The sequence below is a fragment of the Camelus bactrianus genome, chromosome 6, assembly GCF_048773025.1.
Source record: "Camelus bactrianus isolate YW-2024 breed Bactrian camel chromosome 6, ASM4877302v1, whole genome shotgun sequence".
Taxonomy (NCBI): domain Eukaryota; kingdom Metazoa; phylum Chordata; class Mammalia; order Artiodactyla; family Camelidae; genus Camelus; species Camelus bactrianus.
In genome coordinates, this window is record NC_133544.1 from 32718933 (window position 1) to 32746094 (window position 27162).

Genomic DNA, 27162 nt, shown 5'->3' on the forward strand with positions numbered 1-27162 from the left:
TGGTATATTGAATGAAATAAGAATCAAATGTGTTTTCATAAATTGTTAACTTTCTCCACATTGTTATATTACATAATTCCATTTTCATTGATTTAAAAAAAAAAAAGGAACTTATTTTTTGTTTGAGATTTAATTTACATACAATGAAATTTCCCTATTTTAACTCTATAGTTTTATGAATTTTGAGAATACATGTAGTCCTGTAACCACAACCATAATTAAGATATGGAATATTACATTCATCCCAGAAAGTTTCCTCATGCCAATTTCACCCCAACCTCCCAGGCTCTAGAAAACTTGATCTATTTTCTGTCCCTCTAGTTTTGCCTCTTCTAGAATGTCATATACTTGAGTCATAAAGTATGTGACCATTTGTGCGTGGTTTCTTTCACTTATCATGTTGCCTCTAAGATTTATCTGTTGCTGTATGTATTAGTAGTTCATTCCTTTCTGTTACTAATATTCCAGTAGATGTATGCCAGTTTCTTTATTTGTCCATTTGAGTTGTGTCTAGGAGTAAACTTACTATTTTCCAAAGTGGATGAAACATTTTGTATTCTCAGTAGCAACGTATGAGAGTTCTAGTTGCTCCACATTCTTATCAAAACTTGATACTGTCAGTCTTTTAAATTTTAGCCATTCTGTTGGGTATGTAGTTATATCTCCCTGTGGATGTAATTTTCATTTTCTTGATTACTGATGATTTTGAACACTTTTTCATTTGTTCATTGATTTTTCTATATATATGATGTACATTAAGTTCTTATATATATTAGTGTTTAGTCTGACTGTTCTGTTGATCTGTGTCTTCATTCTTGTTTAAGCACCACATTATTTTAACTATTGTAATTTTATTGTAAATGTTAATACATGCCACTATAAATACCTCCTATTTTTAAAATATCCTGGCTATTTTCTCATGTTTATTTGTCTACAAGAACATTAGAATAACTTTATTAAGTGGCCTCCCATCCTTAATATTAAGAACAGTGGATCTTTTATTAAACCTAAGAATTATTTTAGGAGGAATCTTTGTTATAGTCTTCACATCAAGAAGCACGTCTCCATTTATTTAGGTCTTTTATATCTCTTACAAAGTTTTGTTGGTTTTTGATATGTATTTGGCCCATTTCCCTATGATGTTTCCATAAATTTCATCCTTTTGGCTATTTTCTATCTATACATAATAATAGTATTACTGTTCTACATGCTTTCACTTTGGTGTTCATAATAACCTTTTACCATTGTCCTTGGACAGTTGAAATCTATCTGCCTGCAGCTCATGAATCTTCAACTCTTTGTCTCTTAAGACATTATAGGCTAAGCTTTAAATGGGAAGCTCCAGCAGCCCATAGTTTGTGTAAAGGATTCTTGGAGGCATATATTTCATTACTTGGGACTTACTTAGTCTTGAACTCAAGAAGAATGTCCTGAGGGAGCAAAACACAAGGTAGATGCCTGCTGCTTTAAGAGTATTGGTGAGGGGATGGGTGATAAACATATTGCTCTATTTTAAAAATAAGAACTGGGAAGCTGAGCTGATACTGAACTCAGATCTTTTGATTTCAAGTTCAGTGCTGTCTCTTCCCTCCATGCAGTGGGATATGAATGATAATTAGTATTCAGACAGACTCAGTAATTTTGCAGAGGGAAGAAAGATAATCTTTTATGTTTTATAGTATAAAATGTACATTTTCCTATAAAGCTCTATATCTTAATTAAAAGAATTAGCTTTATATTTTGCTTTTAATTTTGCTTTGAGCTTTTCTCTCAGCTCTGTCGGTAGGGAGCAGCATGCTTCTCAGACTGTTGCATGGAACAAGGAGACCACGTTCATATATTAGGTGGCTGGCGCAGTTCAAGGAAGACTTTTTTCTTTTTGCCAGAAGTGAAGTGAATTACCATGACCTTTTGCATAAGACATTTTCTAGGCTATTTTATTGAGTGTGTTCATATAATTGTGCTTTCTGATCTTTTTTTTTTTTAAGTAAAATGATCTTTTACAGTAAACTCTGTGAGAAAAATAAAAGTCAACCTCTAGTTGTCCTTTAAATGCTTAATGTTATAAACCGCTTTACAAAACCAATAAGGATGACATCATGTATAGTTCTTGGAGTTTTTAGAAGGTACTTAGAAGATTGCTCCTGCTATGGAAATACTGTGGGATTACATGTATCTTCTAACTATAAAGCATTATGTTCTAAAGTATAATAGAAAGTTACTGATTAGAAATGTATTTTGGCTTTTAAATTTTATTTTCAAATATTGTGAGGGTAAAAGCAGTAACAGGATAATTAGCTGTTCCTTAAAAAAATTTTTTTAACACACCTTATATTACCCCCTACTCTTGGGTGTGTGTAGAAACTGTAAATACGATGAAAGGAGTTGCTCCCTTGGTTAGGTTACATTATATGGCAAATAGTGATAGGATAGTCTCTTGTGATTATGCTATGATTATATGCGACTCCATCATAGCAGACTGGAGAGACACTGGAAGTCAGAGAGATGCATTCCTCCTGGCCTGGGAGAAAGCAGCCATCACACTGTGAACTACTTCTGGGCAAGGAACTGCAGGTGCCTCTAGGAGGTGACAGCAGTGTCCAGCCTATAACTAGCAAGAAAACCTCGGAACTACAGCTGCAGGAACTGATTCTGTCAACAACTTGAATGAGCTTGGAAGAGGATCCTGACCTTCAGATGAGTCCACAGCCCAGTCAACACCTTGGCTGCAGCCTTGTTGGGACCCTGAGAAGAGTAAGCTGTGCCTGGACTCTTTATTCATAGGAACTATAAGCTAATAAATTTGTTTGGTTTTAAGCTTTTAAGTTTGTAGAAATTTATTACGTGGCATGGAAAACTGAAACAATAACTTTAAGGAGATTATTAATGAGCTTAAGCGTTTTCACTTGTAAAATGGGGATATAGGGAAGTTGTAGGACTAAACGAGATGCCGATGGAAAGTACTGGAAATTAGTAGGAGGTCAGAAATGTTGGTGTGTCAGGCTGGGAAGACATTGCTTCCTGTACGTGGCCAGAATGGAGGGTCACTCGGATCTCTAGGGCACCTTTGCTGGTACACAGGCTGACTCAGGATGTGGTGATAAAGCTACAAACAACTAAATTTCAATTGGTGTTTTGTTGAACAAATGTTATGGGAATCTACACAAAGGGGGAGAGAATTATTAAATTTAATCTGATCATAGAACCATGTCTTTTGGGGAATGCTCTTTAAAATCTGCTAAGTTGGAAGGAGGAAAGTTAATTTCAGGACTTAAAGCAATAACATTTGAAATATAGGTAAATTTCAACTTATCTGCATTTGTGTATTAATTTGTACGTGTTTGTATTGAATTAGTTTATTGTTTTATTGTTTGAGAAGCTAAAAGAGCATTTAAAAAAAAAGCCTCAAACTTATAGAAAATGTGCGTATATAATATAAAGAAACTTTATTCCTGAAATCATGAGTTGCCAACATTATACCCCATCACCCTCAAATACTTTAACATGTACTTCTGGTATAGCCACCACACAAGAATCAAATTGGGAAATCAGCATTGATACATTACCACCATCTAACCCTTAGACTTGTTCAGGTTTTGCCAGTTGTCCCAACAGTGCCCTCTACAGTTTAGCATCACACTTTGCGTTTAGTTGTTAGGTCGTCAGCCTCCCTCTATCTGTCCAGAAGAGTTCCTCAGTTTTTCCTTGGTTTTCATAATCTTGACACTTTAGAATCTTATAGGCCAGTTATTTTGCAGAATGATCCTCACTTTGGGTGTGTGTGATGGTTCCTCATCATTAGACTCAGCTCACACATTATTGGCAGGAATATCACAGAAATGATGCTATATTCTTCTCACTGGCTTCTTTCATGTGGTGCCTGATTTCAGTTTGTACACTTTGATTATTTGGTTAAGGTGATGTCTGCCAGGCTGGTGCTATCCCTGCTCCCAGACTGTCTCAGGGGGTAGAGTTAGGGAATATATTTATTCCAGTATATATATAATTATTTATTTGGATGTCCAAATTATCCCAGATTTGGCCAGTAGGGTTCCCTTAAACTGGCTTCTGTGTCTCTTCTGACATGTGCCCATAACTCTTTGGACATTCCTTTACTTCCTGGCACAACAGGATGTTTCAGACTTATCTTGTACTTTCTCTGTCCCAGTGGGATAAGCTGGAATAAGCTGTTTCTCCAAGATTCCCTGTTTCCTGTTGGTGGAGAATGATATTTATAAACCAAGATCTGGTGCTAGTTCGTTCGTTGCTCTCAGGATAGCTCTGCTTCTAGCCTCTCTCAGAGGATAGAGTTAAGGAATGTATTTATTCTAGTATTTATATATATATATATAAAAGTATATAATATATAAAATATATACAGTTTGATATTTATATTCAGTTTAAAGAATAATTATAAAGCAATCCCTTGTGTGACTAGTGCTCAGGCCATGAAACAGGATATCTTCAGTGCCCCAGAATCCCTCTGGGTGGTCCTTTCAATTACGGCACATTCTCTCCCTGCAGAGGTAAGACTGTTCTTGTTTCTGCCGCCTTTGTCATGGGTTTTTTTTTTTAAACCACCTAAGCATGTATCCCTAAACAATAGAGTTTAGGGGTTTTTTTTCTATTTTTGAACTTTATACCAACAGAATCCTCTCCTTTATGTTCTTTTGTGACTTCTTTTGTGACTTGCTCATTTAATTTGTCACTGAGATTCATCCATTTTTCCACAATGAAATTCTGGGTCATGATATGTTTTATCATAAGAAGTTCAGGCCCTGTTGTTTACTAGAAAGACTCAATTAAGAAATAAAGGCAGCTAAGCACCCTATTGACTTTGGCTCTTCATCGGTTTTCTTATCATTTCTGTTCCCTAAATCTCCCAGATCTCTGTAGCTCTCTTCATCTTCCCTGCCAATACCCAGTCCAGGCAGCCCCCTCTCCGGTTTGCATGACTACAGTGGGTTCTTGCTTGATCTCCTGGCCTCCACCTGTTTTGCTGCCTTGAATCTATTTTCCATACAGTATCTGAAAGAATGTTTTTTGAAATGGAAATTTTATCTCTTCTTTACTTAAAAAATTAAAAAGTACCATTGTCTTAGTCAGAGATTACTATACAACTCTGTTTAGATTGTAGATTACTGCAGTGAGCATTACTTTTAAAACTGTGGGTCTTGAGTTGTTTAGGGTGGCTCTACTTCATAAAGCTTGGCTCTGGGCTTTGGGTTGAGCTCTCGTCTGCACCATACATCTCCACGTTCTCCTTGGACCAGGGGCTGCCCTAGGCATTTTCTCCTCAAGGATGCTCAAGAGGCCAAGCCAGGCTGTTGGGAGTATCACGTCTACTAACATACCAGTGCCTACTGCAAGTCCCATGGCCACGCCCAACATGAATTGGTGGGGAAGTATACTCTGCGTGCTCTAGTACACGGCAAGGCCACTGGCTGAGGGAGGGAGTGAAGAATTGAGAACAATAATTGAATCCGCCACAACCATTGTCAAGTGGCAGTTCTTTCTGTCCCTGTTTGGTTTGCTAACTTCTATTTTCTCTTATTGACCAGTTTAGGTCTCTTATTTAGCTATTGAAGTGTCACTTTAAATCCCAAAGAGGGATATATGTAAAAGAACACAAGCAGGTGAATTTGGTGACTTGACACAAGTGCTCCTCTTGAGGAGTCCTGTGACTTGGAGCAAATCAATTTCAGGTGACTGTCTCACTTTCCACGTGTAAAGGCAAATATGTCTAAACGTATCTCTTGAGAATTCTAAGAACACGCACAGAATCACCTTATTAGTCAAAAAGAAGGCTACTAAAATATTCCCATCTTTCCTTTCCTCACTAAGAAGGCACTGATGGGGCTGAACATGGCCTTGGTACCTGTACTGTGGTTGAGAAGATGTCTCCTATCTCTCAGCTGGGTAGTGGTAGCTGTATTATTGGCCAGGAAGAGATGTAACTAAGATATTGTAACGATAAACTTCCTTTTCTTTCTGCTCTGCTGTAGGACATAATGATTATATTTGTCCAGCTACAAACCAGTGTACAATAGATAAGAACCGGCGTAAAAGCTGCCAGGCCTGCCGACTTCGGAAGTGCTATGAAGTCGGAATGGTGAAGTGCGGTGAGCGTTCCCTTCCCCTCTCGTTGTGTGTGGGACATGCTGAGAGCCGTGTCAAACAGGACAGTTTGAGGACCTGGGGACATGAAGCCTGGGTGAGAGGAGATTTAGGACTTGGTAGCTATCTTCAGGTGTTTGTTTGCTGTCTTATTGGAGCAACATTGACTTAGTCTCTGTAGCTGCAGAGGACAGAGCTGGGGTGAACAGGGACAAGTTACAGGAGGCAGATTTTTTAAATTGAAAATATCTAATTTATCCTCACTCTTGAATGGTAGGTTTGCTAGGAATATAATTCTAAATTGAAAGTTTCTTTTTTTTTTTTCAGTTGAAGTTCAGTCAATTACAATGTATCTGTCTCTGGTGTACAGCACAATGTCCCAGTCATGCATATACATACATATATTTATTTTCATATTTTTTCCAGTAAAGGTTATTGCAAGATATTGAACATAGTTCCCTGTGCTATACAAAATAAACTTTTTAAAAAATCTGTTTTTATATATAGTGGTTAACATTTGTAAATCTCAAACTCCCAAATTTATCCCCTCCTTTTCCTGATAACCATAAGATTGTTTACTAAGTCTGTGAGTCTGTTTCTGTTTTTTAGATGAGTTCATAGTGGCCTTTTTTTTTTTTTTTGATTCCACATTTGAGTGATATCATATGGTATTTTTCTTTCTCTTTCTGGCTTACTTCGCTTAGAATGGCGATCTCCAGGTCCATCCATGTTGCTGCAAATGGCATTATTTTATTCTTTTTTATGGTAGAGTAGTATTCCATTGTATAAATATACCACAACTTCTTTATTTAGTCATCTGTCGATGGACATTTAGGTTGGTTCCATGTCCAATCAAAAGACATAGAGTGAAAGTTTCTTTCTTAAAGACATTGCCTCATTGTGTTTGGCTATATAAACTCATAGTAACTGAAACATTTTGGTACCAGCACAGGAATAGAAAAATAGGTCTATGAAAAAGAGTAGAAAATCTGGAAGAAGATACTTTTAAACATAATTATTTACTAAATGACAAGGCATTTTATAAAAATCAATGGGAAAAGCTTATTCAGTAGATGGTATTGGGAAAGTTGTTCATCCATTTGGAAAGACATAACATGAAAGAGCAACATGACATAATACAAACATACATAAAATTCCAAAAGGTTTGAACCACAAAAGTGCTTAAAGAAGATATGGAAGAAATATTTGTATAATCTTGATGTGAAACAGAAAGACAGATCGACTATGTACTAAATTTTATGACAAACGACACCATGAGCAGAGTTAAAGGATATATTAACAAATAAGGCAAATATTGCATATAATAAAAGTTATCTGTTATTGCTATATAAAGAGCCTTTGTAGGTAATAAGGGAGATAAAGGGCAAAAGAAGCAAATACGCAATATACAAGTAAAAAAATATGAAGGGCAAACGTATTAGTTAACCTCACTAGTAATTAACAAAATACAAAGTAAAATGAAATTGTTTAGTCACCGGTCAGGTTGGCAAAGATTAAAAATGATTTTTAATGCCCAATGGTGTTATGAGAAAATAGGTAGCCCTTAAAGTGTTGCTTAGACTATAAATTTTAAAATACTTTTGGAGGGCATTCTTTCAATACATATCAAAAATTTAAATGTGTATATGCCTTCAGCAACTTGACTTCTTTGAATTTATCATAAGAGAGTAATTAGATACAGGTACAAAGATGCATTTTCATTGTAATATGTATATAGTAGCAAAGAAATTAGAACCAACCTAGATTTCCATCAATAGGGGACACTTTATTATTTTTTTTAATAGGGGACACTTTAAATGAGTGGTGCGATACTCATAGAACAGAATGCTATATAGATTTTTAAATCGTAAGATGACAGTTTTAATAAAAGAGAAAAAGCAAGTTATAAAATAGCATATATGCTATGATCCTAATTTTGAGTATAAAATATGGAAAAGTATAAAAGCATTAAAAGAAAACTGGCTTTAAGTCAAAATTTGTGCTTTTCTATATTTTCCAAACTTTTTCAATTAATTTATTATTTGAAATAAGCTTATTTGTGTAAGTAATGTAAAAAGAATTATACATGCATGTAAAAAATTTGAGTGTATTATAAAAGTGCATTATTTGATAACTGTTTGGAAATAATCAGTACTCACTTCCTAACTTTTCTCCATTTTCTGCCTGAAGAAAATTCCTAATTTCATGGTTTGGAAACTGAGGTATATCAGCACTCTTTAGAAGAGAAATGGATTTAGATTTAGAAATGGAATACATGACCTTGAAATGGAGACCTAAAGATCATTTGGACTATTGTCCCTAAAAAGTCATGACTGATTTTGCCAATACAGTTGCAAATGTAATAATCTTTAGTACATGCCCCACAGACTCCAGAAATAAAAGTCAGGCTCCTGTTCTAAGACACATTCTGTGAATAGACTCAGGTCTTACAATGATACCATTGCTTCATTTTCACCCTGGTGATTGGGGGAATTTGAATGCTGGGTTGGGGAAGAGATGGGAAAGTACTGTGTTACCATCTGCTCTCTGCTTTAGGCTCCCGGAGAGAAAGGTGTGGGTACCGCCTAGTGCGAAGGCAGAGAAATTCTGAAGAGCAGCTGCATTGCCTGAGCAAAGCCAAGAAAAATGGTGGACATGTGACACGAGTGAAGGAGCTACTGCTGAGCACCCTGAGCCCCGAGCAGCTGGTGCTCTCGCTCCTCGAGGCCGAGCCGCCCCACGTGTTGGTGAGCCGCCCCAGCACACCCTTCACCGAGGCCTCCATGATGATGTCCCTGACCAAGCTGGCCGACAAGGAACTGGTGCACATGATCAGCTGGGCCAAGAAAATTCCAGGTAGGGCTTTCTGGGTCTTAGCTTTAAATTTATTTGTAGAAAGGCCTGCTCCTAGCATTTATTGGGCAGGAATACAAAATGGAGGTCCACAAGCTATGTTTCAGGTGTTTAAAAGTTTGACAGCTTGACTTATAACCTTTACATGAAATGTGTTCTTTCGTCCTTTCTTGATATATATTCAACATGTCTTGGAAGGCCAAGTTCCAATTTAGAATTCTTGGCCTCCTCTGAGTTCTGTACCAGATACGGCAGTGCAGAAAGAGTGGTATACCATGGACCCCTTCTCTTCCGGACTCTCCTGCTTTCCTAACCCTGGATCCATCCCATACCACCTTGTACATACCCCATCCTACGCATCACGTCTCTAACAGACACTAGCCTACAGGCCACATCTCATGCCTAGATGTGGTCTGGGAAGATGGACCCAGGGAAGAGACCCACCCAGGCTCTGGAAGTGGGCGTGGAGCCATTTGGGCAGGAAATTCTAGTGTCCTGGGACCTGGAACATGATCTAAAAGGAAGAGATCCGGGTCCCCCATTAACCCATCTCTTGGGTGTGGACTCCTCACTTTGGGAGGAGGGATGTGATCAGGTGAGGGTGGGGTGGGGCACAATATGACCAGTTTGAAAATGGTATGTTTCTCAGATGCTAAATTTGAATGGTAAATTATTGTTATTTTGTATGTATATAAACAAGTACATATGGACAAATAGAAAGTCAGCTGCTGAGGTAACACGCATCATCAAAACCTGGAATTTTTTTTAACTTGATAAAACTGAAAATGGATTTGGTTATTCATGAATTGTCATTTAGGACGTGCATTTCCTATCCTATCATGTACTCACTTTCCCAGGCCAGTTTGTAATATATACCTAAAGTACTGCATCAGGACAAAATTGCCCTCTAATTACTATTTGAATTAGTGTTTCTGTGAAAGAATGAAGCAAGGATTCTAACATAGAATGACAGCAACCCATCATCTCCCTGAAAGGCCTACTTCTATATCATTACATTTGTCTGAGAAATGAGGGCTCTCTCCGAGTTCTAACCCACGAGGGACAATTCCTATGGCCTGGAGGGCAGCAACTGAACTAGGCAAATTTTAAAGACTGAGCAGGGTGTGCAGCTGGGTGTAAGTGCCTCAGCTTCTACAGGGTCATTTGTTGGCTTCTAAGCTATCTAAGAGCCTTCTCGTTTCCAGTTCTGGTTTTGACAGTGTAGCATCTTTACTTTTGCCAGAATGAATTTTCTTTCCTCAACTCTTTCCCACAGGAGACAACACTGACACAATTTCCTCTAGCTTTTATTCTCCGTGTACTCCAAACACTGGTTTTCCGGAGCCCACGTGGAGAGTGATGGTGAAACTAGTTACTGCTGAGAGCTGGGCAGCATCTTGTGTTATAACAAACCCAGACTCCTAAGCTGCTTTAGTCCTTCTTCAAGCCTGGTATTTTGGAAATTTGTCAGATAACTTAGGTATAGTCTGAAGTTGTGGGTTTTTCCCCTTTCTTCATTCATATGTCTTTGTCCAAACCAACAAATTAAAAAAAAATCACCTAGCCTTGATTTTGTTGAATACCTACAAGTGTGAAAAGCTTACTCTCCCCTGGATAGGCTTATTGTCTATAACTGTGGGTGAGACTGGAACTTGGACACGTATTAGGGACCTGCACTGAGTACAGGATGTGGCTTTGGGAAGGATTTATCCATCTTTTCACTCATTACTCTATTAAGTGCTCCTTTGTGCAGATGTGTTCTAACTGTTCAAAGATTTGAACCGCGTATGTTCTCTGTGCCGTAGTTCCCTCACCTGTAAAATGAGGGTGATGAGAGATCCTATCTGTAGGAAATTGGCAGACGTCAGTATGGTTGCCCCCATTTTTCCTGGAGGGAAAGGAAGACGTGAAAGGAGGTTAGGTGACTAGGTGGGATGAGGCGGAGCAGGTGTTCTGACCAGAGTCCACTGTACTCTGAGGCCATTTGGTTGGTGACTGTATTTAGGGGACACAGCCTCCTCGTCCTATCGTGGCTCATGGAGGAAGTACCAGTAATGTCCACTTTGCCTCCGAAGCGCTCCCCTCCCTTAGGGACCTGCTCCAGTTGTCCCATGAGCTCTTCAGCTCAGAGTAGCCTAGAGACAGCACGCCTACTCTGAAGAACAATTCTAACACTAGATGGGAAATTTTAAGCAATTGGAGAAATTCTTTCAGCTAGAGCTTTGACTTTCTGCAGAGGCCAGCTCTGCTTTCTCTGCAGGCCTCCCACTCACCACCACCCCCATTCGCCCCACTCGTCCCGGCCCGTCATGGACTGGGCCAGACAGGCAGCCCCTCTGGCTGGCAGCCAAGCCCCGTCTTTCCCAGCAGTGCAGACAGTCATTAGGATCTAACTCACCAAGATCAGTGCCAGCTTTCTGTTCTTCGCTAGCATCTGTCTGGGGAGCTGTATAAGCCCAGGTAACAGTCCTTTAGAAATTCTAAATGAAGTTCATTTCTCCCTAGAAGGGGTTTGAGACTGGGGACTGTGACTTACTTTGAGTTCAAGATTTTCTTCCTCAGGTCAGCATGTAACTGCATCTTTAAAATATTGATTTCCCCTCCTGCATTACGTGTGTTCTCTTAGCTTTTAAAAACTTGCTCTTCTGTTTTTATGGAAACAGGGAGCTGAGGAGGAGGGCGGGTGTGCTCACGGCCTCTTGCTTTCCCCAGGCTTCATGGAGCTCAGTCTGCATGACCAAGTGCGGCTCTTGGAGAGCTGCTGGTTGGAGGTGCTAATGGTGGGGCTGATGTGGCGCTCCATCGACCACCCCGGCAAGCTCATCTTTGCTCCAGACCTCATTCTGGACAGGTGAGAAAAAAAAATACTTTGTGTTTCTCCTCCGACTTGTTTGAGTGAGGTGCTGAGTGAAGTGGGAACAAAGTCCTGGGTTCTGCAATTAAAACCTCACTCCTGAAAGGGCAGGTAAGAGGAGGATAATGTCATGAGCTCCTTCACAGGGTCAACAATCCAAGAAGGGTAGCAGGGGCACAACGATTCAGCCTCCTGTGACTCATTCTTGCCTGTGGTGAGGCAGCACTCGTGGGCCAGACCACAGCGGGGCCTGTGTCCTGCAGGGTATGTGGCTGCTAAGTGTACAGGTCAACTTAAATTTTTCTGCATTAAAAAAATTCAGTTTTTGGGTTATCATTTTAAGCTGTCCTGCCGTTCTTTCCATCAGTAGGGATGGACCATTTACATCTAGCTATCTAGACAGGTGATGAAAGTCTTACAAATCTACCAAGTTTACTTTAACGTGCTTTAACTCACTCTAACTGCTTGTACTGTAGAGCATTTTTGGCAATAGTGACAAAAGGAATGGTTATTAAAATCAGATGAAAGTTAACGGAAATTGGGGAATGATAGTGTCAATGCTGTAACTTGGTTGTATTTATTTTTCTTTTAAAGATGGCACAGAAAAGGAACCAGTTTTCAATTAACCTAGGTGAACTATTCACGGAGGGAAAGCTGGGATGTACCATGACACTCGAGCCTTTTAGCAGGAAAAGTAGAATGCTTTCTTGGTGTAAATTTGAACAGTTTGAAAATCTCCGTGGAAACTGATTTCCACATTCCTTGTATTGAAAAAGTGCTAGTGTTGAAAGTTTGGTCACATTTGACTCTGCACAGATTAGAAGGATGCCCAGTGCTGTGACTAGAAAGTGTCTGCCCCCAGTTCCTGGCAGTACCTTTGAGAGCATCAGAAGACCCCCCTGCACACCTCATGCAGGTGAAAAGTGACAGCCCAGGGTATTAACTGCCATTCTGCCTGTTGTCATGGATGACAGCGTTGGCAAAGAGCACTAAGTAACTGAGGTGTTTTGTTGGAGAACAGGGCCTTGGGGAAGAGCTGGAGCATGGACTCCAGCAGAAGCAAGCCCAGGTGGTGAACCACAGAGGGCGGTTCTGGAAGCTCAGACTCTTCAGTAACAATAAAAATAGCTAACTTACTGGCTTGTATGGCCTGGCACCATCTTAAGCACTGATGTGTGTTTAGTCATTCCATCTTTACAACAGCCCTTTAAGGGTAAGCACCATATCCTTATCCTTCAGATGTGGGAAACGGAGGTAAGGTAACTTGTCTGCAGCTTCAGTAAGTGATGGAGCTGGACCCAGGGGCTGGCTGTGAAGTTCACACCCTTACCTACAATGGTACCTGCCACTCAGTGGGGTAGAAGACTGGATGGAGGGAAGAGGACGAGGCCAAAAGGCAAAGTAACTTTCTACTTTATTCTTTTGTCATAGAACAATTCTCTTTCACTCTCTGCCCACTCAAAAACCTACTCCCTCTGCTGTCATCTTGGACATACCTGTTATAAGGCAGGCTGAAAGGCCACGCACCCGGCCAGGCCATCTCTCTCAGTCATTCGTTCACTCCTTATGTTCCACTTGGAATTTAAGTAAACACACACACACACACACACACACACACACACACTCTACTTCCCTAGGAGTTAGTGCTAGGAAGAAGTTCTATCTTTCGGTGAACCAATAAATTTGCAGACATTGGGACTGGGTTATTTTACTTTCTGTCTTCATTTCTAAATTGATGCCAGTGACTGTTTCATTCCTGGTTTTTGGTACAACTAACTCTCCTCTTTGTATGGGATCTTTAACTCCTATGTGTGTATAAGTTACTGTAAATTGAAACAAATCCCAGATAAATTTTAGGCCTACCCCTTGGTTAAGGAATAGAAGAAAAAAAGGAGTAATTTTTCTTACATACTATTTTAATAGGCTCTTAGTACTTTATGAATATCTGAAAGTATTATTATTTTTAATAACATAGGCATTGAATATATTGGATTGAGTACTGAAGAGGAGTTCATGGGAATTGTAAATACATTCCCACTGAACAGAGATTTTTTTTTTTTTTTTTTGGAGTGCTTACTAGTGGTTATTTTTTGTTGAAATCCCTACTTGTTTTTAGAACATTAACTCTGAAGTCTAGAATTTTGGGTCTGGGATTTTTAGTGCATCTTTATATAGATAATACCCTAATGTAATGAGTACATTTCTGGAGGACTTGCTTATTCAAAAATGTTCAAAATGTTACTTATTCAAAAAGTCAAAGGTCATGCACCATAAAGGAGTTCTATTATGAATATTTTTTGCAGCGTGAATAAATAATTTTCACACTACTTGAAAATAACTGTCTTTTGGTGAATTGTCCTGTCAGAGTTCTTTCAGGTGCCTTGGTATGACCATGTGAGCAGTGAATACAACTAAATTAGCCTATTTATTTATTTGTGTAGACCGAGACTATAATTTATTTCCCTTTATTCTTGTTGAGGCTTCTGCAGCGCGAAAACTAGAACCTACTGAGGATGAGAGGGGAATCTTAGCTTATGTCTAACAAGGTGGTTCTGTTAGTAATCACTAGAATCCCAAGTTCATGGGAAGATCTACCACAGAATCTGACCTACTTGCTCACAAAATCATACATGCTAAGGCATTGTGTATCCTTAGCGTCAACAGGAAGCTGTCTAAATTTAAATGTTATTAAGAAGTCGGAGGAAGTGGATGTTAATGGAATTCTGTGGACTCGTAAGTGTAAATGTCCTGAATTTGCATTCATGTTAGGTATTGCATATTGAATTCTCTTCACTTCTAAATCTTTTTTCACCCACAGAATCTTCACTTCTAAAATTTTATTTCCCTTTAGTACACAGATCATTTCACTCAAGTTCAATAGTTAAGCCCTTTCCATGTGTTAAGCTCTCCTAATCCTGTTACTGTCCACACACAGGTAAACAGACTGATCTGTTAGCCACATGTGTGCTGCCAGCAGGTACGTATGTCAGCAAAAAAACAGTGAACCCCAAAGGGAGGCCCACTTGTTCAATGTATTGTCCCTGGTATCTAACAGAATATTTTTCTTTTATACAGGAGTGGTTATCAAATAATAAGATAGCCCACATGGAACTGCTACTTTTTTTTTTATTTAGCACAGGTTTATAGGCAAATTGGGTGTAAAATTAAATTTCCATGAGCAGGTTGCTTTGATTGATATACTGTTTCAGTATTTTAACATCCAACTCATATACCCACTATCTTGAATTCAAATCTTTTAAACTTGTCCTAATTTCTTACTCATAATTCAGTGTCAATCCGTTATTACTTACAGAATAAATGAAATACGTCTCATTGACTTGTTATTTCAGAGTCCTTCCTTACTCTGTTCCGTATAACTCATTTTAAAGTAGAAATTTATTAGGGTGTCATTTATTGCCCCTGTATTTCTCATTCATTCGTCTTCTAGAAATGTATTTGGTTTCTACAGCCTGTGAAGTGAATAAAAATATTCTGATCTTGTTGCCCCTTGAATGGAATGGTTGGCTACCACACCTGCTGGAGATAGCAATCAGACTTAGTTTTTTAGGGCTGCTTAAGAAATTCACTTTTCTGTGAGGTACACATGTTCTCATTACTGGAGTTGCAGCATTTATCAGGGCTTAAGATACCTTAGAATGTAAACTCTTCCTCCATTTTTGAAATATGAATTTACATTAAAAATGGTATGTATTATAAAGAGGAAACAACACTACTTCAGTATTTAGGAATGTATTCTTAGGTACAGGTGGCAATTTCTGCAAAATAGGATTGATTTCAAATGAGTCCCCTTATCATACTACATGGGGAGGGGTGTGTATGTGTGTGTGTGTGCGCCCGTGACCCCACATCCTAGTCTCACAAAAGAACAAAGAGCCAAACTATTAAACTATCAGTGCAGCACTTGGTGGATTCTTTTTTGCCTCCAGAGATATTTGTAAACCAGCTTTTCTCAGTATCAGATGTCCTCAAGGCCAACAATCATAATTTCCAAATACAGATTGTCCCAGGCAGAGTGATTTGATGATTGGCTTGAGGGACATTCAGTGAATAAGTATTTCTTGGGCTTCTGCTTTGTGCAGGGCATGCTTATCCTTACTGGACACTCTCAGCAGGTGCCTGGGAAAGCCCAGAGCAGGGGAGGAGGGAGGATAGCGTATGGGAAGGGCTGAGGGCTTCCGATAGATTTTGGCATCCTTTGCCCGGGGCTCTGATTCTCCAGGGTGGCCTTACCCTATGAGTGACTTCTAGGGAGCACTAATCTTTTCTCACTTAACCAGCACACTTTTGGAAAGTCTCAACTGGTTGCCGAAGTCTCCATGCTTGTTTGCCAAAGTGGGCAGTATGCACACTGGTAGCTTTGTGTAGCGAGCTTGCAGGGGTGTGAGCGCTGTGGACTGCAGGATCCTGGTGAGCTGCTGTCCTATCATAGCACCGAATGGGAAAGGATTTACCAGGATTGGCAGTACCCACCAATGTCAGTTTACACTGAACTGAATTCAGCAGAGGCCCTTTCCCCAACCACTCCATCACTGGAAATGTGCTGGGTTGGAGTTGGGGGAAGGAGGAGGGAGCAACCTGTTCTTTGAAGATCTCAGATCCCCTTCAGGGGCTGCTATGGAGGCTGAAAATGAAACTTGCAGAAATCCATTGCCCCTATGGCTGCCCTTTGCTGTGCACTGTGGGCTTTTACAAGCAAATGAAAGTTTTGTGGCAAAATCATCTAACTGCTTGCTTGTCTGCTTGCTTGTCAAGGACTTCCAATAGCTCTATGACTGATGATAATGGAAGCTTTTTGGGAAAAATGAGGCAGAATAATGTGTGTCTGGCTGGAGTGAATTGAAGCTGGTATTTTCTAGATACATTTTAAGTAATTTACTTCAGAAGTATGTTAAACATTCATTTCTGTAAGGAGGGCTGAAAAGAATTTGAGATGATTCAGTCTGTCTAAAACTTTTGCTTAAAAATAATCTTTGGCAAGTCAAAAATTACTGTGTCTCCATTTCTTCGTTCCTTTCCGGATTCTAACCCATCTTCTGTAATTGCGATTTCCTTGTATGTCATACTCGCTTTTTTTTTTTTCCAAACTACATTTAAATGTCTCTTAGTTGCCCCACCAGTTTCTAATTGACCACCAGGAAGTAAGAATTAAGCCTTAGCTATAAAGAATTATTTCTTCTTGGGATATTTGCTTCTGTAATGTTCATTCTTTCCTCATTAACACTTCAGGGTTTTCTGATGAGAACTTGGAATACCTAATTTTAGTAACATATGTTATATTAAGAGCTGGTTGGCTGAAATGGTTTGGATTGAAAATAATCAACGGAAATCCCTTTAAGAAAACATTTGCTCAACAAGTAGAAGGAAAAATGTAGTTTCAATGTACAGTTTTGTCTAAATAGTATCATTCAAATTTTGTTTTAGGGCCTTATAGGAAATGCCCTTTCTTCTTTTTATAAAAGTAATTCTAGTAATTTCATATTTCCAGATGTGGTCTCATTGCCACCCTGTTATAGTTAAAGGATGTACAAGATGAAATTTGAGATTAAAAAGAAAATACTTCTTATTACTTTTGGTGGGCATCTGAAGCTGTATGTTCCTTAAATTTCCAAATGGACTTTTGCAGGGACGAGGGGAAATGTGTAGAAGGAATTCTGGAAATCTTTGACATGCTCCTGGCAACGACTTCAAGGTTTCGTGAGTTAAAACTCCAGCACAAAGAGTATCTCTGTGTCAAGGCCATGGTCCTCCTCAACTCCAGTAAGTAACCACACAGCTGGGCCGTGTTTTGTGGGGGAGAAATGCTGTTTCCAGAGCTGGCATGGTGTTGAAAGTACTGAATTTTTTAGTTTATTTCAAAAGGGGAAAATGGCTTTCTTTCTGACTTCTCTGTTTCATTTTATAGGGATTTAAACTGTAGTTAACTTTTGGTAATTTGACTATAAATTATTCATTGGGTGAATTACTGGTAGTAATGTAAAAATTGACTCAAACCACTCTGCTGGAAAAAGAAAAAAATGAACTTTAAAATGTTTACCTTTCATCTTTTTTTCTTGACATTTTATTGTGTGAAACTAACATGTAATATATTAGTTATAGGTGTACAACATGATTCAAATTTTGTAAATATTGAGAAATGATCACCACAGGAAGTCTAGTTAACATCTATCACCCTGCACAGTCACACATTTTTTTTTCTTGTGATGAGAACTTTTAAGATCTGCTCTCTTAGCAACATTCGAGTATGCAATACAGCATTATTAACTATAGTCACCATGCTGTACACTACATCCCAGTGACTCATGTATTTTGTAACTGGACCTTCAGCCCTTTTTCAGTGTTTATACAGACCTTTAACATGGCTGACACACATTTATATTCACTATTTCGGGTTCTGTTTTTACAGGTTCATTCATTTAGTCATTTCATTCATTCATTCACTAGAGACGTTGAGGATATAGTCCTGCCCTCCAATAGCTTATTAGGGAGAGAGAGAAAACAAATTCATTAAAGAGAATGATCTCTGTACACCAGAAACTAACACAACATTGTAAATCAACTATACTTCAATAAAAATTTTAATTTGAAAAAAATTTTCAAAAAGAATGATCTCAGGGCTATCAAAGTATGTACAGAGCACTGAGTAGTCTGGGAACACAGGAGAGACGCTGAAGGGCTGCAGGAGGGACTGATGTTTGAATGTGGAATGCGTTGATGGGTGGATGTTAGCGGGCAGGTGGGAGGAGAAGGACAGGGGTGAGCCAGCAGCTGCAGTCTCGCAGTGGAAGAGCAGAGGAAGGTGGACAAGATTGGAAAATTCAGTGTTGACGATGACAGTGCATAACTCCGCTTGAGAAATGTTGCCTGGGGCATTGAGCAGCCCTCCAAGAGGGTCAGGCAGGGAAGTGTCACGGACAGACAGGCGTTCTTGAAAGTTCACTCTGGCTTCCATGTGGAGGACTGACCGTAGAGAGGAGAGAACGAGGCAGGGGGCCCAACAGGAGTCGTTAGGGACAATGAGATCCTTAACTAACTTGGTGTGGAGGGGACCTGACTTGAGGGAAATAGATGGGTTAGAGGTGGGAAATGGGGAAGGTATCTAAGATATGTGTACGTTGTAGCTTTGCTGTTTTTTTCTGTTTATATAAGTAATACCTGGTTAATATAAACATTCAAACAAAAGAAAAACATACAAGAAAGAAAATAAAAATCACTAGGAGTCCATCTCCCTCCTGCCCCAGATAGCCACCCTAACTTGGATGATCATTTAACAGCTCTTGATAGATAGAGAAATATGTATGAAAACTTATGCTCATATATATAATTTTACATAAACAGCATAGCATCTTGTATTAAAAACTATGGAAACTTTGAAAAAGACTTGCTTTGATCTTCCTTTTTGTTGATCGTTCCACCCCAAAACCAAGTAATCTTAACAACTGGAGGGTAGGCTTCGTACCTTCTTCCATCCTCTGATAATCATTTAAAATAATACCTCACCTCCAGTATATAGAGATAGGCCTTTTGTCCCCATTTTAAAAACTGGGACACTACATACAAATACTTCTTTGCATCTTGCTTTTTTACTTTTCAAAATGCTGTGAAACCCCCTCAGGTCAATGAGGAGAGAGCTACTCAGTCTTTGAAGCAAGGGCATTGTCTACATTGTTCAGTCATTTCTCTGTTGATGGACTTTGACCTTCTATACATTTCCTCTTTTTTTTTTTTAACCATTATAAACATTGCTCCAATAAATAGAGATGTCGTATTTTGCACACATTTTTAAATTTCTGTGTAGTTTTCATCCTGTTCAGCTTACTGTCTATCTAACATCTACACCAGTTATTGATTGCTTTGTTTATTTACTCTTGTTGGGCCTTCGGGTTATTGGTTTTATTTTCTTCTTTCTTTCTCAAATAGTACGTATATTTATATTTTAATCCTCAACTGATGACTTATACAGACCTTCATTTGGGCAACATTTGGGGCTTTATTACCTAGATTTTATTCATTTTAGAGCTTAGTGTTTGAAACAACAGGAACCTGTGAGATGCTAGTATGCTGCTTTATTTTAAATCAGGCCAAGCAGCAGCCAAAGCTTGGTGCAGAACCTGTGGCCATGTGGGTCCCAGGCTGCTTCCAGATGTAGCGCCAGCTCACCTCCTCCCCTCCAGCCTAAATTCATTTCCTCTCCAATATGTACTCTCGACACTGGCACTAGTTTTGATGAAAGAGAAACACATAGAGCAGTGCTTCTCAAACTATCTGTTGTGGAAGACCAGGTTTCTTTTTCTTTTTTAATTTCCAAATTGTTATAGACAGTTACTTTTATAAAATATAACAAAAACAAATTACTAGAAAAATGAAGGTGCAAAATACAAGCCCTAGAATTTTATTGTTACATTCAGCTGATTTAAAATTACTCTGTCCATTGCTATCAAAGTTTCCAAATCCTTACCCTCAATTTCTACTTCTCTCTGTGTAGACTGGTAACAGACCATACTCTGAGTAACCCTGGTACAGAGCATGGAGTGCTATTCAGGAGATAGCTGGTCTGGGTGGGAGAGAGGTTAGATTTAGAAGGAGAGGGGAAGGGGAAATGCAGAAGGAGTCTAAAGGTCATGTGAGGCTCAGAGACCCTAAAGAAGACAACCTTTGGGTACTTCCTGTTTGAATCCCAGTCTAACCATACTTGTTTGACAAGAGATTTCCCTTGCACCCAATACACTCCCTACCCCAGTTCTGGAAAACAGTTTGTGAGTACAAATGGTAAACTGTTGGACAAATGAAAATTGTAGGGAAAGCCAAGAAGACTCCTAAGTGCTTTGGGGCTTCTGGCACCTTCTTGACATTTGTTGTTATGATTCACCTTTTACAAAACAATATGAAGGCCCAGTTTACACTAGTAATTAAGTTGATGTGCATGTAGGAAATGTCCAGCTGGGACAATTGAAGTTGATTGTGGAAGAAAATCAACTTACTCTGATTTTCTCTTTGAATCTACCTGCAGACATTGCCTCAAATGTTCACTCTCATCTCCATCTTTGTTAAAGGGAAAATTTGCCTGAAAAGTACATTCCCACCTTGGCACAGGAGGACCATGAAATGCCAGATTATGGGGCCTCTCTTACTTGCAGAAATAACTTAGAATTCTTTTCTGTGCAGTGAAGTGCTCCTTAGAAAGCAGTTTGCTTCTGGTTACAACACTGCAGTGTGAAGCCTTCTGTTTGGCAAAGCTCCTTACAGTCATTTCAGCCTCTGAGATATCATATTGTATTGTTGGGAAGCTAGAAACATCATCTATGCAAATGAGAAAGACTAAGGCCAAGGCGTTCCTCCTGCAGCATCTGAAGGAACTGCCATGTTAACAGAATCACAGAGGGTGAGGCAGGCATGTGATGTAATTACAACCCATGGTGGTATATGAGTTGATGAGTTGAATCTGTTTACAGTAAATCCAAGTTTAAGAAATCTTTTGAGAAAGTGGTTTTTTTTTGGGGGGGGGGGCTTGGTAATCATAACAGTTTTCAAGGTGAGTTTATTCTGTTCAGCATTGCTGTTCAGAAAATGGGGTTCTGTTTCTATCAGAAAATTTCCCACTTTTCAGGAGAGGTAAGTCTTTCTATGCTAAATTTTAAGCATTTGAAGTTACAGGCTTTTTTTTCCTGAATAATTTGTAGCACTAATGTAAATACAGGGACAGAAACCACTTTTCCATCTTAAATTTTTAAAAAAACCCTATGAAATATATAAAACAACCCAATGGGCAGAGGACATAAACAAGCAATTCTCCAGTGAAGACATACAAGTGGCCAAAAGGCACGTGAAAAATGCTCAATATCACTAATTATCAGAGAAATGCAAATCAAAACTACAATGAGATATCACCTCATACCAGTCAGAATGGCCATTATTCAAAAGTCTATGAATGATAAATGCTGGAGAGGGTGTGGAGAAAAGGGAACCCTCTTACACTGCTGGTGGGAATGTAGTTTGGTGCAGTCATTATGGAAAACAGTATGGAGATTCCTCAAAAAACTAAAAATAGACCTACCATATGATCCAGTAATCCCACTTCTGGGTATATATCCAGAGGGAACTCTAATTTGAAAAGACACAAGCACCCCAATGTTCACAGCAGCACTATATACAATAGCCAAGACATGGAAACAACCTAAATGTCCATCGACATTTAGATGACTGGATAAAGAAGTTGTGGTATATTTATACAATGGAATACTACTCAGCCACAAAAAGAATGAAATAATGCCATTCGCAGCAACATGGATAGACCTAGAGATCGTCATTCTAAGTGAAGTAAGCCAGAAAGAGAAAGAAAAATACCATATGATATCGCTCGTATGTGGAATCTGAAAAAAAGAAAAAAAGACACTCTTAACTCATCTACAAAACAGAAACAAACTCTCAGACATAGTAAACAATCTTATGGTTACTGGGGAAAGGGGGTGGGAAGGGATAAATTTGGGAATTTGAGATTTACAAATGTTAGCTACTATCTGCCAAGGGTCCCCTTCATATCTTCAACTGGGCACTAATCTTATGCTTATTTGGAAACTAACCTAGGACCGGGAAAGAACCAGAAAGGAACAGGCAGAACAACCCCTGGCATTCACACGGGGCAGGGATTGTTCTCTCACCAGCCACAGGGAAAACCCTGTGCTACGCTGGACGCTGGCTCTAGTACTCAGAGAAGTATTGCCTCAGCAGCAAGGTAACGCGAGCCCTAGGCTGAAGGCTGCTCTGGTCCTACCAAACGAAACTTAAAAGTGGGTCTCTAGGATCAGACTATTGCCAGGTAACTCAACTGCATCCGAGTGAAGCTCAAGAATATTTAATGGAATGGAAGAGTACCCAGCAGCTAACAGGGAAAACCAATCAAAAGTTAGCAGTCACGCAGAGAAGCAGGATGTATGACCTAAAATGAGGAAAAAACAATAGTTGGAAAAGACCCCAAATGATGCAGATGATAGAATTAATAGACAAGGACATGAAAACTATTATAACTATATTCCATATGTCCCAGGAATAGAGGAAAGTATGAGCAGGTTAAAGAGAGACAGAAAACATGGAACACACATTTGAATATTAGATAAAATGGACAAATTATTTGAAACACAAATTACTGAAGCTCAATCAAGAAGAAACTTCTTAAATTCTGAATAGCTATATATCTATCAAAGAAATTAAATTTGTAGTTAAAAACCTTCCCACAAAGAAAACTCCAGGCCCAGATGGCTTTTCTGGAAGAATTCTACCAAACATTTAAGGGATAAATACCAAGCTTGTGTATATTCTTGCAGAAAATTGAAGATCAACTCATTCTGTGAGGCCGGCATTACTCTGATAGGAAACCCAGACCAACAATATTGGAAGAAGAGAAGACAACAGACCAATATCCCTCATGTACATAGATGCAAAAATTCTCAAAAAAAAGTTTTTTGAAATAGAATCCAATAATATATTACAAACAAGTGTGATTTTTCCCAGGAATACAAGGGTTCTTTAATATTTAAAAATCAATCAACATAATTTACATATTAACAAAATAATAATGAAAAAACATGATTATTCCAATAGGTGCAGAGAAAGCGTATGACAAAACCTAAGGCCAATTCCTACTAAAAACTCTCAACAAACTAGTAATGGAAGGAAAGTTCCTTAACCAGACTTAGCGTGGGAAAGGGAGGTCAGGGAAGCTTCTACAGGGAAGTTCATAACCAGGCTGGACTCTAAAGGAGGAATGGATGTAGATAAGGAAGAAAAGGGAGGGTGGAGAGGAGGAGGAGGAGGAAGAGAGGGAGGGGAGAAAGGGCCTTAGCAGAGCTCCGCATGGTCAGTGCATCACCTGTTCAAGGAATTGAAAGTAGGGTTCAAGGTGACGTGGGCTGGGAACTGAGAATGAAAAGTGTAGAGAGAGGCCTGGTACCTTGATAACTGCAATAAGTAGTCTGGTCTCTACCCCAAGAGCTGGGAAGTCATTAAAAGGAGCCACATGATCTGCACTTTGCTCTCAAGGGCATGTTGGGTGAGGGTGGGGGCAGGGGGAGGGCAGTCATCTGCTCTGGGGGACAGTGGAAGGTTTGAGGACTTGGAACGGGTCTCAAGAAGGGCCTCCGTGAGGAACAAGGTGAGCAGGTGGGTTGGAGAAGCAGCTTCTGGGCCAAAGATGAATATTTGCAGACTGCATCATAGGACATTATGGAGGGATGTGCCTCTAGGGAAGTGGCAAAGTACTACACTGGCATAATTATGGTTCAATACGTCCCTTGTCTTAATTGAACTATGTTGAACTGTGTTGAACTGAGTTGCCTTAACTGAACTGAAAATGCCAATAAAAGTAGAGAACAAAAACTTTCAAAACAAATTCTGTGGTGATGAGTACCAGCCATCCTTCATTCTCGTTACCGTCAAACGTCAGCTTTCCTTTTGATTTCACATATTTGCTATTTATTATTTGAAACTGAAAGCCTGGAAGAGAAGCTAATTACTTCATGCTGCCAAGAATCAAGGAGTCAGTGTTGGTGGCGGTGAGGACAAGATTTAACTGAGCTGTTATTTTGCAACTGTTGGGAGGCTGCAGTATCTTAGATCCTAAAGTCAGAGGGGAATGAAACTTGGGGCAGGGCAGGTTAGGGGAAGCACCTTCCTCATGAGGTGGTCGTGGGGACCTTGGGAGACACATGCCTGTAAGCTTTGCTCAGTGAGGAGCTGAGGCTGGAGGAGCTGGGTGACTGGTCCGGGGTCAGAGGGCTAGAGATGGTGCATATAAAGTAGGTCTGTCTGACTCCAAATTGGTGGTCTTCCTGTCCCAGCAAGGTGCCACCTGCAGTGAGAGGCCAAGGGCCTGGACAGAGGTGGCGGTGGCCCTGCTGTGGCTTCTTCATGTGGCACACATGGTCGGGGGGCTGTATAGCTGTGGTCGTTAGCTTGTGTCTATTAAGCTTCCTTTAGAAGAGGGGCCCTCCTAGGGGCTAAGAGTTGAATTACTCTCCTGACCATCTCTATACGGGTATTTGTTGCAGTGGCTGATATACAATGCAATGGTTTGAGGCAACTAAATACATTCCCTGCTGTGGCACGGCCACGGTTCTCAGCCAGGTGGCACTCTGCGAGTCCATTGGGTCTGCCTGCATTCAGCTAGGCTTTCCCTTCCAGATCAGTGTCAGGGCAGGCTCTCGGAGAGGGAAGGACACCATGCACAGGTGAGGCCATACTTTTAAGGTTTCACCCCACATGCAGATGTCAGGACAACCCAGATCCACCTGGCCTCCCTTCTGGAGAACATACACAGGCTGAGTGCCTGAGCACATGACTTCTGTTTCCTTTTCTCAGAGCAATGACTCTTGGCTTTTATTCTTTGTCCAGGTATGTACCCTTCAGCTGCCGCAAGCCAGGAGGCTGAGAGCAGCAGGAAGCTGACTCACCTGCTGAACGCTGTGACCGACGCGCTGGTCTGGGTGATTGCCAAGAGCGGAATCCCCTCCCAGCAGCAGTCCGTCCGCCTGGCTAACCTCCTGATGCTCCTTTCTCATGTCAGACATGCCAGGTATGATCCCTGTGGGGGCCGCTCCACTGCAGGGGCGGCGGTGGTGGTGGTAAGGGTGGTGCACATGCTCAGAGGAGAGTGAAGAGCTTTGGAAAAAGGGTTTTGCAAGCTTGAGATGGATAAGGTAGAATTGCCACCTTAAAAGGAAAATGAACTGCTGAAAGGAAATGGGGGTGCACCATCAGTGCCCACACTTGTAACCAAAGATCGGCACACAATGGGCACTGAATGTGAGATGGTCCTTACAGGACCTTTGTGGCACTTTCCAGTGGTGGCCCATCTGTTTCTCAGTTGCTGGGGCTTTTAGCTTGTTGATGGAGTTCTGCAAAGGGCAGTTAGTTCCTCTACTAAAGTGAACTGCGACCTCTTCCTGTACTACCCAGGGCTGGGGTCCTGAGGCCTTTTTTTCTTTTCCAATTGAAGTATAAGTGATTTACAGTGTTGTGTTAGATTCTAGTGTACAGCATGGTGATTCAGTTATATGTTTATATATACATATTCTTTTTCATTATTGGTATTACAAGATACTGAATATAGTTCCCTGTGCTATACAGTAGGACCTTGTTGTTTATCTATTTTATATATAGCTGGGGTCTTTTCTTGAAGAAGTTAAACCCAGCTCCTCTAGAGCTGCTCTTGAGGCCAGTGATATGGGGAGGTGCACAAAGTCTTCCCTGAGAGTGAGAGCTAAGAGAACTAGTGAGCCCAGTAGGTTTGGGAAGGCAGGGCATGAGTAGAGTGTACTCAGGAAATGGAAATGCACTGATGGAGAGGGATGGTGTCCAATGATGGCCTCGTACTGGTACCATGAAGCTCAGTGCTTTGTGTCCTCCGGGATGAGGGCAGCTATGTCCTGGGGCTGGAAAAGGGGAGGTGATGATGGAAGGAGGAAGAAAGTCTAGAGGCTGTGAGAAAGGACAACACACACCTCAAGGATTTTAACACGGGGGAGGAAGAGAAACTGGATTTTGCCTGTTTCCACTTTAATGATTGTACAGCACACAGCCATTTGGAGAACAGAGTCAGTCCATTCTCGTTATTCGTGGATTCCTTATTTGCAAATTTTCCTGCTTGCTAAAATTTATTTGTAACCCCAAAATTAGTACTCACGGCACTTCCAAGGTCATTTGAGGACATGCACAGAGTGGCAAAAAATTTGAGTTGCCTATACTTACGGTGCCAGCTGGAGTCAAACAAGGTGATGCTCTGCCTTCTCCTTTCTGTTCTCATACTGCAAACAAAGGCCTGTTATGTGGTCTAGTTAGTGCCCTGTTTTGGCATTTTTTTTCTTTGTGGGACATTTTACTGTCTAAAAATGACCCCCAAGCATAGCACTGTCTAGGTACTCCTAAGTACAAGAAGGCTGTGAGGTGCCTCACAGAAAACACACATTAGGTTAAGCTTCGTTCAGGCATGAGTTTTAGTGCCATAGGCTGAGTTAAATATTAATGAATCAACAGCATATGTTAAACAATCTAAATATTTAAAGAAACAATAAACAGATTTTAAAAAGTTATGTGTTAATGGGCTGATGAAGATGTTGGGACCAGGAACTCTCAGGAACCTAACCCTGTATCTCTCCTGGTAGCAGGGTTCCATGCTTGGTCATTCAGTGTTTGCAGAGTCTAGAGACCTTAACTGTGGTGAACAGCGAGACCCCATCACACTCGGTGATGCTGGGTACTGTCGGGCCATTGCGGGTGGGTGGTGGGTGGTGGGACACCAGGGCCCACAGGACACTGTCCTCACCGTT

The 27162-nt window shown here is 40.2% G+C and overlaps 1 protein-coding gene across 6 annotated transcripts in view; it reads left to right on the forward strand.

Moving 5' to 3' along the window:
* The window catches only part of ESR2 (estrogen receptor 2), a 49422-nt gene that overhangs the window by 16732 nt on the left and 5528 nt on the right, over window positions 1–27162 (forward strand). For all 6 annotated transcript variants that reach the window (XR_012507498.1, XR_012507497.1, XM_074365425.1 and 3 more), the window contains 5 exons: window positions 6006–6122; window positions 8674–8973; window positions 11683–11821; window positions 17469–17602; window positions 25229–25409. Coding sequence is in view for 4 of the 6 variants with exons in the window: in XM_074365425.1 (XP_074221526.1) it covers window positions 6006–6122; window positions 8674–8973; window positions 11683–11821; window positions 17469–17602; window positions 25229–25409 (871 nt within the window). In the remaining 2 variants the exon portion in view is untranslated. The remainder of the gene's footprint in view (window positions 1–6005; window positions 6123–8673; window positions 8974–11682; window positions 11822–17468; window positions 17603–25228; window positions 25410–27162) is intronic.